Source organism: Melanaphis sacchari, unplaced genomic scaffold (genome assembly GCF_002803265.2).
Source record: "Melanaphis sacchari strain LSU unplaced genomic scaffold, SCAv2.0 Contig64_pilon_pilon, whole genome shotgun sequence".
NCBI lineage: Eukaryota > Metazoa > Arthropoda > Insecta > Hemiptera > Aphididae > Melanaphis > Melanaphis sacchari.
In genome coordinates, this window is record NW_020271462.1 from 2,201,522 (window position 1) to 2,217,268 (window position 15,747).

A 15,747-nucleotide genomic window follows, 5' to 3' on the forward strand; every position below is an offset into this window, starting at 1 on the left:
CTATTAGGTAAGTATTTATTTACCACTATACAGTGGAGACCCGACAAATTACAGTGTCCATGTAGGTCTTGCAACTGCATGTGTTCTTGAAATGAATGTGTAAATTAGGTAGGTACTATAACTAGGTGTTATAAATTAATTTCTACGGAGGTGTGAATTATAGTAATTTACAGATACAGATTCATTAAATATTTAATCACTAATAGACACTAAACAATTTTGGAATATTATATTTAAAATACATTTTTAAACAAGTTTTGTGAGCATAATTTTGAAGCGAAGTACGACAATTTTTTACTAATAAAATAGAGTTGGTGTGTGAATGGCTATATTTTCATTAATTGATGTGCTTTCAAAATTCTTCTGTGCTCTATTACTACTAGATATAGCCCTCTAAAAGATGGGTAATTGGCGGTCCACGTATATTTTTTATTTGGCCTTTGCTACATTTTAAAATTACTCTGTTATAACATTTAGTGTTTATTTTGTTTTTTAACATTAAAACATATTGTAAATACAAAAAGTAAATGTTAATTGTAAATTAATAAGTAGGTACCTATTCAGTTATCGTGAACTAGTGGACTGTGAGTAGGAGGTTATCTTAACGATATAAAACTAACTCACCATTAAACATTACATATTATATTTATTTAATATTTTATTTATATGTATTTTTTTACTTATTAGTTATTCTAATTATTATATTTTCTGTTTAGTGAATATGTTTCTAAAATTTGATATGATTAGCAATGGATTAGATCCAACTTGATCATGATATGTAGGAAATAAATGATAATATTTGGAAACAAGTTACCAATTAATCAAAATATTTAATTGAAAAATACTGTTTGTTACCAATTTAATTATTATAATAAAATTGAAAAACAATTTACTTGATTGGGGATCAATTCATGGGTGAATTACTGTGAAAATTTGTACAGTATTTTTATTTTAATAATCTAAAATCTAAGTACTTTTCAGTATACTGTATTTGTGTTTGAACACTGTAGAAAAAAACGATACGCGTCATTTCGATCATTTTTATATAGCTGTGTAAGTACCAAGTGGGGAATCTGAATCCACTGCCCACTAGTGATAATAATATTTTTGTATTTTATTTCTTTATTGTTTCGATTTGTGTTTTCTCAGTCATCGGCGCGCTGCTCTTACGCAGCAAGTTGCAATATTGTAGGTGGGACGTTCCTTTAGTGGAGAGGTAGGCGATAATTGTAGTGAAAGTGTAAGGCCTGTATGGTTGGCAACACCGCAGTTATTTATCAATGTTTGATTATTATCATTTTCGGAAAGAACTATCTTGGACGTCGTCTCTACCCGCTGCACCTCGATCGTAGGTAATACTCTAATATTTTTCTCCGCATCGATTTAATTTTTCGGGGAGGAAAATTAATACAGTGTTTTTTATTCTTTTAAATAGATTTTATTTGTTTTACTCTTTCCGCGTTCATTTTATTACATTCAGTTGTCCGTCCTTCTGTCCGTTCATCAATAAAAATATAATATAGTCACGACCGTAAACGTGTATTTTATTAGACGTTCGTACTCCTTAGACCGAGTGTATGTACTTTGAAGCAAAACAATTGTCGAAATCGTGCGTTGTTTATTAAGTTTGCATCTCTGAATCATCGTGACCAACAAATCATTTTACGAATCTTGAATTCATTTCGTAAAACGGCTGTTTGAATCGTTTGAATTGTAGTGTATCTGATAATAACGAAAACAAGAAACTCGCAATAAGTTAAAGTAATTTTTTTCTTTATCCGGCGCTGATTTACAAAGTAACTGATCAAGAACCGCATATAAGCTTTTTGAACGTGTCTGAAAACTTCCATTAAAATATACACTACAATGATAACTATTGTGCTTCTGTCAGTGTCTGCATAGTGTTGCTTATTTTGTTGCTGCCATAATTGCAGCTTTGTTTGAAGTTAAAGATATTAGACAAATTTAAATTGAGATGTATGCAAAAGGAAAGGGCGCAACAGTGCCATCAGATGCTCAGGCTAGAGAAAAGTGAGTCACTATTTTCATTTAAAGTTTAGATTGCAGTAGGTATATGCGTAGATTTAATATATTGTGTAGTTATTTTATTAGTTTATTTTGTTTATTTATGTGTTGAGATTTAACTTGTATCTATTAATAAGTATTAAGTCTAGATAATTACAAAATATAAATACAATCCATGTAAATAGTTTTCTTATTAGTTAAAAATTATCTTATGTATTTATAGTTTATTAAGTAGTAAGGAATTAACTATCAAACTTAAGGTACTCATATAACTCTATTATCATTGTTTTAATTTTTTTCTATGATTATTGGATCAAAAAAAAAAAAAATTAAAATTAAAATACTTTTAAACCACCTATCAGTTATTGTTGACATAATTATAATCTGTATATTTATGAATTAAATTATTATCTTCTTTACTATAATCATACTCCATACTCATATTTTTCATTAAATGATTAAAGGCTTCATTCATGCTTAAAATAATTCCTAGAAATAAACATTTATATATATATATATGTGTGTCATTGACCAATAAATACACATTTAAAAATATTGAAAAACATTGTACAAGTTTATTGATTGTTTATTAAATCTATAATTTTGTACTTAAGTTATAAAATACTTTGTATTATTAAGTAATATATATATATTATGTATTAAAGCTTTAAATTTTAAAATATATTGATTAAGCAAAGTAAGAATGTATTAAAAATAAAGTAAAACAATAATCTTAAAATTATTTGAGTATTATATAAGTAAAAAAGGTAGAAGCCAGTTGTGTTTTAAGAGAAAAATTCAGATAAAAAGATTTCACGGTAATTTGGTTATATAATTAGAAAATAAATATAGTAACATTAGTGAGCGAATCTAATCATGAAATTTTATCATATTATTGAATTTATAGTTTATTTATAACCAATGGACACATTTTCACCCAAGTACATGTCAATGAACACATACAATTTTTTAAAGCCACAAAAAAAATAAAATAGAATTATATTACCAGAAAAAATTGTGAGATTTTGGTTAGAAGGTTTTAAATTAAATTTTGATTCATCAATAAGTGAACTATATTTAAATCAAAACAACTAATATTTTCTGAAATTTCAGTTAAAAAACAAATATTAAAAATGTTTTAGTAAAACATAGAAAACTTAAAATGATTCTAATTTAAAGCAATTATTGATGATTGGGTTTAAATACCAACTGTTTGTGTGTTGACTGTAGATGGTTTAATCCATAAAAGTATACTTCATTTATTAAGAATAAGAATTGGGTAAACAAAACAAATATGTATATACAAATGTTCTTTCTATGACAATTCGTTATAAATAATATGTATTTGCATAAAAATTCAAACCTTACAATAATATGAAAAGGATTGGTGCTGATTCTTTGTTCTATTAGTTTAATATAATTACTTGTGTTGGGTGTACTTTTTAAATTCTAGTGGCTCATAATTATTGATAAAAATTGTTGACATTAATATAAAAATCAAAATTAGGATAGAGATATCTTTAAATATTTAATTTTGTTATAATAAATGTATTTATAGAATTAAAATAAACACTAATTTGTTCAGTAGTTATTTTTCTTTCAATATAAGATTTACTAGTTAAAAAATTTAAGATTAATATCACGTAGTTAGTACTGTTTACATAAATATAAATATAAAAATGTATTTAACCTAATGTTTTAATTGAAGATGTAAATAATAAATAAAAAATAGAATATAATGTTATATTTAGTTATTAATAAAAAAATATATATTATAATTTTGGCTATTTTAAGTAAAATATTTAAATTACTCGTTCTTAATAGTGTAATTTAATAGATTATTTGGTAATGTTGGGCTATTGCTGCCAATACTAATTGTCAATAAAAATAGTGTAGAGATTTGAAGTATTATTAGAATATTAAAAAACTAATGTTGTAGGTGTTCAAATTTTCTGTTTTGAATCTCAATATTACATGATATTTTATAATTATATAAATATAGTAAACCCAATTAAATTATCTTAGTGAATTGGCATTTAATTTTTTGTTGGTTGAAATTGTTTGAAATTATGTCCAGTAAATTGGTTAATAACTAAATCATTTTAAGTTTGAATTTAAAGACAGCAAATTAAATTATTAATACTGATAAAAAGGAGTTAGATAGATGTTCTATATTTTATAGCTTTCTACTATGTTGTAAAATCTTCTTTAACCAGATACCTTCCAACAGTAATTTTTTTTTTATTTATTACTTTTAATGGTAAAACCTCTGAATAGTGGGCATCTATCCTAATTTTAATATAAAAATAATGATAAAACAATGACAGAAAAATGCACTTACAATAGTTTAACAATAAAAAAATTGTTTAGACTAATTTTTTTTTTATGTTTGTATGTAATTTTTTTTTTATATTTGAATATGTATTATAAAAATATTAAAATTATGAAATTAAAACATTAACTAATAATGTTATTTAACTAAATACATATAAATTCAATAATTTACTTCCTTTAAATAGGACAAAATATTGGTAACCAAAAGGTTCTGTTATTCAGAGGTTTCACTGCATATTAAAATTGAATTAAAACTATATATTTATGTATAAATATGTAAACTTATAAGAATAATTATAATCATTTTTGCTATTTATTTATTTAGGTTAGCATTATATGTTTATGAGTATTTATTACATATTGGAGCTCAGAAAGCAGCTCAAACATTTTTAAACGAAGTGAGTACTTAGTTATACTTAATTTGTTTTGTGTTCTATATTTATTTAAATATATATTTTTTTGTATTAGGCAGAATATGTCAATTATAGGTTATAATAATTTTTATTATTCATTAAAATTTGTCAAATAATAAATTGGACATTAATATGAGTTATTTTTATTTATTATTTTAGATTAGATGGGAAAAGAATATCACATTAGGTGAACCCCCAGGGTTCCTACATTCTTGGTGGTGGTAAGTATCATAAATAAAATATGCAAACTAAGAATTTTTTTTGCATTTACAACATTTCAACTAAATATGTTTAAAAAAGTTTTAAAATTCAGTTTTTAGTTTTTATTTCTTGATAAACTGTTTAAGTGGATTTTTTTTTTTTATTAACTATTAACAATATATATAATCTGTATGCATAGATATGCGAAAGCAAAGTTTTCTAACATACATTGTTATATATTGAGATATGAATGATAAAGAGAAAAGCTACTTAGTGATAGAACCCTAATTAGTATATTTATAATTTTACTTTTATTTATTTCATAATCAAAAATGTCTTAACATTGATATTTAATGATTTTTTGAGAAAGATTGTCAATACAAGCAATGTAAAATGATGTATTGATATGAGATCAGTGACTTTGACTAGTAGGGTAATTAGGAATCAATTATTTATCAGTTGGAAATTGTATATGCACTTTATGTACTCGTATAAAATTATTTATGTTTTAGTTGTTAATAGTAATAGATTTTAAAAAATTAAAATTAACTGTACATAACTACAAATAACTGTGTTTATCATAGCTTATTAGTTATTAGCATATATTATTAAAACTATTTAAATTTATAGGATGTAGATTCTTTTTACTAATAAAAATTATATTTTTAAATTCTTTTTTGATTAACTTGATTTATATTTTTAGTGTATTTTGGGATTTATATTGTGCAGCTCCAGAACGCCGTGATACATGTGAACATTCAAGTGAAGCTAAAGCATTTCATGATTATGTATGCATTTAATAGTTGTTAAAATTATTATACATAGTTATTATAATAATAGGAATTTTTATTTTTTAGGGTTTTGTAAATTCAGGTTATGGTGTAAATGGTATTGCACATGTAAGTAATTTAGATCACAAAATATTTAATTTTATCAACTAATATTATCAAGACAATTAAATTAAATGTATTTCCTTATAGAATGCTGGACCTTCTCCTAGTCCTTTAGGACAAATGCCTCCAAATGATGGAATGCCAGGAGGTCCAATGTCTGGTGGATTTTTTCCAGTTCGTATATTTTAAAATAATTTATAAATTTTAATTCTAGTAATCTCTGATAAAATAAAATAAATTTCTTTGTATACATTTTAGAATGCATCAATGAGACCATCACCTCCGAGTCATTCTTCAGCACAACAATCTCCTCATTCTCAACCACCATCACATGGACAAATGTTATCAAATCAGGTTTGTTAATAATTTTATTTTAAATTTTAAATTGCGTAAAGTATGTGTCAAATTTAAATGCTGATACTTTATTTTGTTTTAGCCTTTTATGGGTCCTCGTTATCCAGGTGGTCCAAGGCCCGGAATTCGCATGTCACAGTTAGGAAATGATTTTAATTCTGTAAGTTAACAATCATATAATTATCACTATATAATACATGAGTAACTTATAAATTAATAAATAATTTATATTTTAGCCTACAGGTCAGCCAATGATGCCTGGCCTGGATCCTTTAAGACAAGGTAAACTATTTTATGATATTTAACTTGTTATGTTAAAACATTAAATTAATCTGAAATTATAATTAACTTTTTAAAAATATTTGTTGTGTAATTAGGTGTATTTTAATAATTTTTATTAACTAGGAATGAAAATATAAAATATATAACTAATCAATTATTTGCTTAATAATTTTTTCTCCTGTAGGTGAAGCTGGAGAATATGTTGTAGGTTGGCAAGGTAGGCCGGTATTATTTTAATTGTATTATGCACACTATTTCTTAACTCAAATATTTTGTAGTTAATTTTATAATGATGATAAAATAACACCGTTTTTCTTGGAATTTATATTAATTTTTAAGTCTTTTTAAATTAAATGTCTTTATTCTTTTATTTTATTTTGCATTTTTTTGTATTGGATTCATATTTTAAAATAACTGTTATGATCTATTTATTTTGTTGATTTTTTTTCTGTTATGGAAAAGCATGGTATAACCAATATGTTCTGTTGTATTTTTAATAAGTTTCCAGCATAAATATGGTTATAAATTATTGCCATTTCCTTTATTAAATTCTTAATTCAATTTCATACATTGTGTTTGATGTTATTAAGTATAATTAAAATGTGTATATTTGATGAATTGTATTTTTAATTAATAATAAAATAAATAAAACAATTATAGTGTTCTACAAATGCTTTAAAATTCAAACTATTCAGAGTTAAAAAACTTAAAGAAAAAATACTCACACAACAATAAAAATCTTTTAAGTTAACTCCATTTTTTTGTTCTATTTTATTAGTAATAAAATACGACTGATTTTCTACATTTTTATTTTAAATCTAACTTGAAAAAGTATGATCTTTTTTTTAGATCAATATCTAATAAATGAATAAATAATTATGCTTTAAGTATAATTTTTTGTTTATTACTAAAACTTAATAATGTTTAACTAAAAATTGCTTTATTTAGGTAGTTGTATGGTTAAATATTAATATTTGATTAACAGACGTCTAAAATTACAAATTTTGAATAAGTCTGCATTTTTTTTTTTTTAAATAAATATTTATAAAATATAGTATTAATTTATTACATTTTAATTTAATTTAGGATCATCAAATTATAGAAAAAAATAATAATATTTTCATACTTATGTATTATAAAATATATTTTAATATTAGACTAAATGGAATGTTTTAAAATTTTCTCCTCTTTGTCAAAATTTAAAATGATTATATATTTTAAATCATAAGGAGTGGTAACAAATAAAATACTTCTTAGAAATTCTAAAAAAATGTATTCTCCTTTTAAATTAATATTAAAAATATTATTTTCCATTGTAATGTTGAATATGACTTTTTTAGTAAACAAGAGTGGATGACTATGCGTTGATTAGGTAGATAGAGTAGATAGTTGGTTTTAAGTTGCTATAAGAGGAATCTATTTAATGTTCAATTGTTAATGTTAAAAATATCAAAACTTAAACTATGCAATACCATCAGCTAGGGTGCAGCCAGTGAGGGGTCTATATGGTCCCTAGACTTATCTTTCAAAATATCATCAACCTAAGCCAGTATATTTTTACTCATATTAATTTTTCATTATGTACAATGATTTATTATTAAACTCAAACCCGTTTAATAACAAGGTATACATTTTTACTAAGGACATTTAATCATCTTATATATTTACCTACATTCACTTATAAGATTAGGAGTGTTGTTATGTCTATTTTTATTTTTATTGATTTTAAAATAAATAAAATAGAATTCAATAAATAATTATGGAAAGTCATAAATCTAATTATTTATGTATGCTATAGTTTGGATTGATAAAATTTTTCTTATAAGGTTGCTTAAATTTTTATTTTTATTTATCGAAGTTGTTTTAATTAATTAATATAAATATTTAAATATTAATCTATTATTTCATATTAATGTATTGATTATTTTTTTTATTATAATTTTTTTTTAAGCACATATTATTGCATTAAGAATACATATACTGTTTTAATATTCAAACAATAAAAACTAGACTTCAACGTATATGTTTGTTCATTATATGCACTTCATAATTAGTTATTGCTTATGTAAATGTAATTTATTTCATATATAAAAAAAAAAAACAGATATTTTTCATGTGTACTATTTATTTAATTAATAGGAGGTATGGGGCCAATGAATCCTCGTATGAATCCTCCTCGAGGTCAAAATACTCAAAACATGAGTCCATTAGGATCTTACAGCCCTGGAATGCGTGGACCTCCTCCAAATACAACATTAGGCCCTGGTGGTGGTGGGCCAAATATGCCTTTATCTATGGGTGGACTTGTTGGAAGACCACAATGGCAACCAAATGCTAATACTGTGAGTTATTTTTTCTTATTTTTTTTTTTTTTAATTGTATTGTTAATTTATTTACCTACCATAGATTGGTTGTGATAAAATTATATAAACAAATATCAAGTTAAGTTAACAATACTATTTTAAACATTGTTTGATTAACATGTTCATTGTTATTGTTTTGCTGTTATAGTGTTGAGTTATATTATAATTTCTGTGTGGTGTTTTTTATTTTATTTTTACAGATTAATTCAACTTTTTAATTTATTAATTTATAAATTGTTATAAGCTTAAAATTTTTAATTTGTTATACATCCCTAGTAAAAATATTGATATAATTACAACTAAAGTTAATGATTTTTTTTATTTATTTATTTATTTAAAAGCATCTGTATTTTCATTTAAGATTTTGAATGTAACCAATTCAGTTACTACTCAAAATCAAACCTGGTAACCCAGAAAACATCTTGTAATACAATTTTAATAAAATTTTTTGACAGTTTACATTGTACAACAACTAATATAACCTCTACACAATAATATATAATTAAATTCTCTATTAAAGTTGAATTGGATTTTGTCGCTTAAGAACTGTTTTAATAAATTACTATTATTGTACAGTTGAAAAAATGGAAAATAGTAATCTATTTAATGAAATATTTACACATGTAAGGTCGATCTTAGCTTATTATTGAATAAATTGAAAATATTAATCCTGACCCTCTTTTTACTTAATTTACATTTTATTTAACTGTTATAACACTTTTAACTTATCAAGTGAAATCAAAAATACCTTTTTAGTTCTGCCTTAAATTAGAACAACAGTATGTCTCTCATCTTTATTATTTTCAAATGAATTATTCTACATTACTACATACTATATTAAAAAAAATTTACTATTCTATTAACACATGAAAACTTCCATAGTATCTTAAAATGCATGCAATTTTTATTAAGAAGTTCTAAATTATATAATCAATTACTTGTCTTTGAATATCGTATCACCAATAAATGATTATAGTGTAGTAATTTCTTGTTTAAAATGTTAGGATTTTTAAAGCAATATTATTAAAAATTTAAAAAAAATAGATTGATAACATTTGAATATTCAAAAACCAGTTTTAATATTTATTGAACATAAAATTGTAATAACTGACATTTATCATAATTTAGCTAAATTGTGATGGCATATGGCCTCAATAGTCTAATTAAATGACAATTTTTTAATAACTTTATTTCTATATAAATTACTTAATAGTGTTACATGATTCTATGATTGTTTAAAAATAATTTCTGAAATAAATTGTAATATTTCTTCTTACTTAATGAACCAACTAATCAAATGTTATTTTATTATTTTGACCTTTTGCTAAGCTAATAATATTAACTTAAACAGTTTAACCACTAAAACAGAAATTAATTTAAAATATATTATAATGTTCTTACATTTTATTTATTTTTAGTGACTCCTTAAACATTATTTTTATGACCATATCATATAAAATTATGTTATGCATTTCACTGTTTAGATTGTTTATTTAAAAAGAAAATTATTGATTAAAATTTAAAATATTCATTTATACACATAAATATTAAATTTTTTGTTTATTATAAGAAGTAATTTATTACAATAAACATATAGGATTCACTTTTCTCTTGATCAAATGTTTTTGTCAGAATTATAACTCATAAAATATAATACTTACATTTAAATATAGTACATATAAATTCATTGAGTCTCCTTATATATATAAAAAAAAATTCATTGAACTAATCAAAATGTTTCATTAATATTTTTTCAGCCTATGAGTTATTCATCATCGTCACCAGGAGCTTATGGAGTAAGTTTAAATTTAGTAATTGATTTTAAAAATACCTAAAATAACCTTTTTTTAACTAAATTAAATAAAAGTTATGTAGATATTCATAATATTTATAGTCTTGATAGTTTTAATCGCGAATTAGTAAAAATATTGATAAAAATAGATTTAAGGTATTAAATAAAATATTATATAGGGACCTTCGGGATCAGGCGGCCCTCCTGGACCAGGCACACCAATAATGCAAAGTCCTCAAGGTAAAATAAATAAATATAGGTAGTTCATTAAGTTGTTTATGATCTTAATTTGAGCAATAATGTTCAAGATTCTTCAAATTCTGGAGGAGAAAGTATGTACACAATGATGAAGCCGGTTACTGGAGGGAATATGCCTGGTGTAAGTTATAAATTAAGAGTATTTTGACAATTATGTATATTTCATACTTAAATTTTGTTTCCTTAAAATACATGAAAACTATTTTCAGGATTTTCCAATGAATAATGCATCAGATAGTGGACCATTAGGACCAATGGGTCCTAATACAATGAATTCGGTTTTGAATGGCGAAGGACTAGATGGTATGAAAAATTCACCTGCACCGGGTGGCCCGGGTACACCGAGAGAAGATAGTGGAAGTGGCATGGGCGATTATAATTTATCAGGATTTGGAGGAGCGGGAGAAAATGTAATTGGCCTGGATATATATTAGTTTAGGGTGTTGAAGACAATCGATGAACTACATATTGATTAAGGTGTGATGACAAGTGTGTGGTGACCAAGAATCATAAAGCGGCAAATAATTACAATTGATTGTAACTTAAGCTTCTTTTTTATTAATGTAGTATTAAAATGCATTTAAATTTTTTTTAAACATTCAGTATTGTTCACCATTTTTTTCATCTCACCATTATCGAGTTGTTATTCATCTTTTTTGGTCAGACTTTTTTTTTAAATTTGTAACTTATAGTTTGTCATAAATTGCCTTAAGCGTTTAACAAAAACCATCTTTGTGAATTATACATTTTGTAGATTCCCAAAAAAATATTAAAGACATAAAATAACTTTTAAAAGCAGTATTGCAGTGTATTTTGCCTGAATTTTAAATTGGTGTTCATAGAGCTTATGCATATATTTATTTACTAGTACTTGGTATGTTATATTTTGGTGTAGATGTGTTTTGTTTTTTTCAGATTAGTATTCTTATTCTTCAGTCTACATGTTTCTTAAGTTTTATTTTTACACTAAATTAGAAAATATGTCAACTAAGTTAAACCCCTACCCAGCTAAAAATTAATGAAAAGTTATAAAATTTTAAATTAAATAATTAATCAATATTTTATCTTATGTGAGTAAGATTCACAGAATAACAATATTGAATGGTATTTATTTTGAATTACATTTTAAAAATAAAAATATTAAGCATCAGATGAATCGATTTGTTTTTTTTTTTTCTGTAATATTTTGATTTGTATGGCAAAATTTTGGAAGCTGAAATAAGTTATATGTAAACTATCCATATTTTTTTAATTATTACTATTTATTATCAGTATAGACTTTAACCAGATTTAATATCTATTCCCTATTTTAAATTATACAATTAATATCCATGTTTGTGTTTGAGCTTGGTTAAATAGCTTAACTAATTATGACATTTAAATTGAGGGGTATCCTACAAGAAAAAAAAAGACTTGCTAATTAGTAAATCTGTCATCATTATTCTGTTGTGTATAATTTTCTATTTTCAGTCTTTAAAAATATTTTTAATTTTTTAAAATAGGAAGAAACTTTAAAGTAAATGATGAGAAATTGACAACTTGACAAATTAATATGTTTAATAGAATCCCAATTATGCAATTAAAATTAAACTCTTATTTTTTAAAAACAATTTAAAAATAGAATCATTTATATTATCAAATTATAACTATTCAAAAAACATTTCTTTGGAGTATTAATTATTAATTTTTTATCATATTATAAAGGTAAACTATTTCAATATTCCGGTGTTGCTGTTTGTGTCCTAGTTGTTATTTGTGTTGTAAAACCATGACCGTTAGCACTTCAATAAGAGTACATTTTTATATCTTTATGTACTTAACATTTATTTTGATGCAATATTTAGGATCAGATTGAATCTGCTGCAATATTGAGTTTAAAAGAAAGTATGCAAGAGGAAGCCAAACGTTTTGAAAAGGATTCTGATCAATCAGATTATTTCATCCAATAGTGAAAAAATGATGGTATCTAAAATTTTCACGTTGTAAATTTAAAATAACTCTCGCTATAAAAATCAGTGCAATACATGTTCATCCCTGACATATTTTTTAAATTTGATAATTCATTACTAATAGAGTGTAAATATTTATGTTTAAACAATTATTATGAATATATTTAAAAAAAATTATTTTAAATCAGAAGCAACATAATAATTATGTTGTGGTAATATCATTATAATAAGTAATTACACCATCCATTTGATTACTATTTTATATACCATGATATGTAATGGCTGAAATTAAGCCATAATATTTTAAAAGCACTAACATTTTACTTAAAATGTTCTTTTATGTTTTTTTGGGACTTCTACTTTTTAAAATAACTGTGTTTTTATGTATTGATAATTATTTCTGTTTAATATAATAGATAAATCTATACATATTTTTAAAATTCGTGTTTTAATGAATTAAAAAAAGTATATAATAAATGTATTATTCAATTTAATATAACTACGTATCACAAACTATACAGTTAAATGTATTAAACATATTATATTAAGTATAAATTCATTTTATTTGTTAATAATTTTGCCATTTAGTTGTTAACTTTAAATACTTGTTTTTTAAGCAAATACCAATTGAAACTCATTTTTTTAAAACTAAATATCGATATTTATATACAAATATTTTATATATTGTTTATTAATTGCAAAGTGCAATTAGTTAAAAATAAATTCCATTTCATAATATATAATTTTTTTAAATAATTATCCAAGTGGTTACATTTGAATAATATATCTTTAATGATTAGTACAATATTTAACTATTACTTACATATTAAATCATAAAATATTTCAATTCTTATTTATCAAAACTTTATTCCAATCTATTATGGGATTACATATTAAAGTAAACCAAATTTAATATAATGGTCTCCATGTGAAATAATTTATTTAAATGAATTTTTGAAATTTGTATTCTTGATCATATGGAGAAAACCACATTGTTAAATAATTTTATTGCCTGTGTATACTTATTATTTCCTAAAAGAAAATATATACCTAATTATTTCAAATAGTTAACAACTGTAGGTTCCTTCTGTAAATAATACTAAATGGCAAATATTTTGTATAATGCATATTATTCACCATTTTACTTATAATGATCAGTTATCATTCGAACAGTCTTATAAAAATTTAACGCATACCACGAACTGTGTAAATATTTAATTAAAAGTTTTATTATTTGCTCTAAAGTCAATTTAGCAGTATGAAAAGAATTTTAAAAACATTGTAAAATTTACATGTTAAAAATATGTGTGTATATATATATATATAAATTGGTTAGCCAAATTTAATCGATCAATTTAAACTTAAAATATAAATCATAAAAAAATTTAAGAACTTCATCTACTATAAATTATTTTTACAAATTTATTATTATTTAAAGGTAAATCCGTAATTTCATATTTAATTATTATTTTTATAAATATGATGTAACATTTTATCTGAAACTTGCACCTTTTTATTATGATACATCAATTATTATTGTATATTTTTTTTTTAATCAAAATGTTATTAAATTTGTATTTATATTGAAATTAATTTGTTTCTCGTCCCAAATACATTCCCTCTAAGGTTTAATGTTTTGCTCTAGATTTTATTTAAGAAAACAATGTTGTAAAATTGTACTACTAATTTGTACGTTGTTTTAATTAATATAGTTATTATTATTATTATTATTATTATTTCTATTATACATTTCATAGTTATTTGTTTATCTGTGGTATATATTATTAATAGTTATCTGGAAAGTTAAATGGTATTTTTAGTACAATGTTCAAGTATTTTATAATTTTTTCCTTGTAAAATCTCAATTTAAATAAAATTTTATAATATATTAATTATTTTTGATTTAATAATAAATACAATTTACTGTTTATTAAAACATATATGACTTTTGAAGTTCAAAAATGAATAAAGTTATATTTTAAGTTCTACGTTTTAATGGCAATATTCTGATTATATGAGTTAACTAAAATTGTTGATTGTTAATAAAATACAAATATTAATTACCAAACAGTAAAAAAAAAAACTGACTGTTAATTAATTTAATCTCCAAATTGACCATATCACATTTACAAAAATAATAAAATTATATTTAAATTGAGATGAAAAAGTTCACGTGCAATTTTTTTATTTATCAAAAATTATTATTAAATACTTACCTAATCATATTATTTTATTGTCATATATTATGTTTTGAAATAAGAACTATTTACGATAAACTATTTATAATAATAATGTACTATGTATGCCAAATGTCTCGAGAATATTTGAGTAATAACCTAGTGGATAGTTGGTCCTCCTAGTACTTTTATTCGGTCCCATCTAATGTTACATTAATCTAGTTACACAGCAGGTAGTGTCTCCATGGATTGTGAATTTTGATCGTTTCCTATTTTATTAGTTCTACTGTAATTGAATTAGTTAATTTATAGTATAGTTTATAATTTTTATACTACGACTAGATGTACATTTTTAACTGGCTTATACACAAAATATTATGTACTGTTGTAAGCCTTAGGTAGAATTATACTTAGCTGGGTGACTGGAAATTCATGAGTACGAGACATTGGTTATATTGTTAATTTATTAAATATATCTTAAACATAACTATAATGAATTTTTTTCTATAAAATGTGTTCAAAATTAAGTAAAATATCTTCATGTATGATTTATTTAATTACAAGTTATACGATTAAGCATTTTGTTTATTTTACATTTATATTAAATCATATTCTTTATATATGTGTGTATATAAATATTAACATATATATGTATATACATATATATATATATATATATATATATATATATATATATATATATATA

At 22.9% G+C, this 15,747-nt stretch overlaps 1 protein-coding gene across 3 annotated transcripts; it reads left to right on the forward strand.

Annotated features, from left to right (window-relative positions):
- The first annotated feature begins 1,318 nt into the window (after positions 1 to 1,318).
- On the forward strand, positions 1,319 to 13,004 carry LOC112600468 (single-stranded DNA-binding protein 3-like). 3 transcript variants are annotated; one of them, XM_025347702.1, is made up of 16 exons: positions 1,976 to 2,031; positions 4,685 to 4,757; positions 4,932 to 4,993; positions 5,677 to 5,761; positions 5,831 to 5,872; positions 5,954 to 6,040; positions 6,125 to 6,220; positions 6,303 to 6,380; positions 6,457 to 6,502; positions 6,687 to 6,719; positions 8,642 to 8,844; positions 10,623 to 10,661; positions 10,837 to 10,897; positions 10,966 to 11,036; positions 11,125 to 11,325; positions 12,760 to 13,004. In XM_025347702.1, the coding sequence occupies exons 1-16, from the start codon at positions 1,976 to 1,978 to the stop codon at positions 12,862 to 12,864; spliced, it is 1,338 nt and encodes a 445-aa protein (XP_025203487.1). In that variant the 3' UTR covers positions 12,865 to 13,004. The 3 variants fall into 3 exon arrangements, with proteins under 3 accessions (XP_025203489.1, XP_025203487.1, XP_025203488.1); XM_025347703.1 differs by lacking the exon at positions 6,687 to 6,719 and having other exon boundaries at positions 12,760 to 12,864; XM_025347704.1 differs by lacking the exons at positions 10,837 to 10,897; positions 10,966 to 11,036 and having other exon boundaries at positions 1,319 to 2,031.
- The last annotated feature ends 2,743 nt before the right edge of the window (positions 13,005 to 15,747 follow it).

What these genes read in the sequence shown, in the direction of transcription:
- LOC112600468 (XM_025347702.1), top strand. Translation starts at nt 1,976, where the DNA reads ATGTATGCAAAAGGAAAGGGCGCAACAGTGCCATCAGATGCTCAGGCT. An exon ending in CTCAAACATTTTTAAACGAA is followed by an intron (nt 4,758 to 4,931) that starts GTGAGTACTTAG and finishes TTATTATTTTAG; the next exon opens with ATTAGATGGGAAAAGAATAT. An exon ending in TGTCTGGTGGATTTTTTCCA is followed by an intron (nt 6,041 to 6,124) that starts GTTCGTATATTT and finishes TATACATTTTAG; the next exon opens with AATGCATCAATGAGACCATC.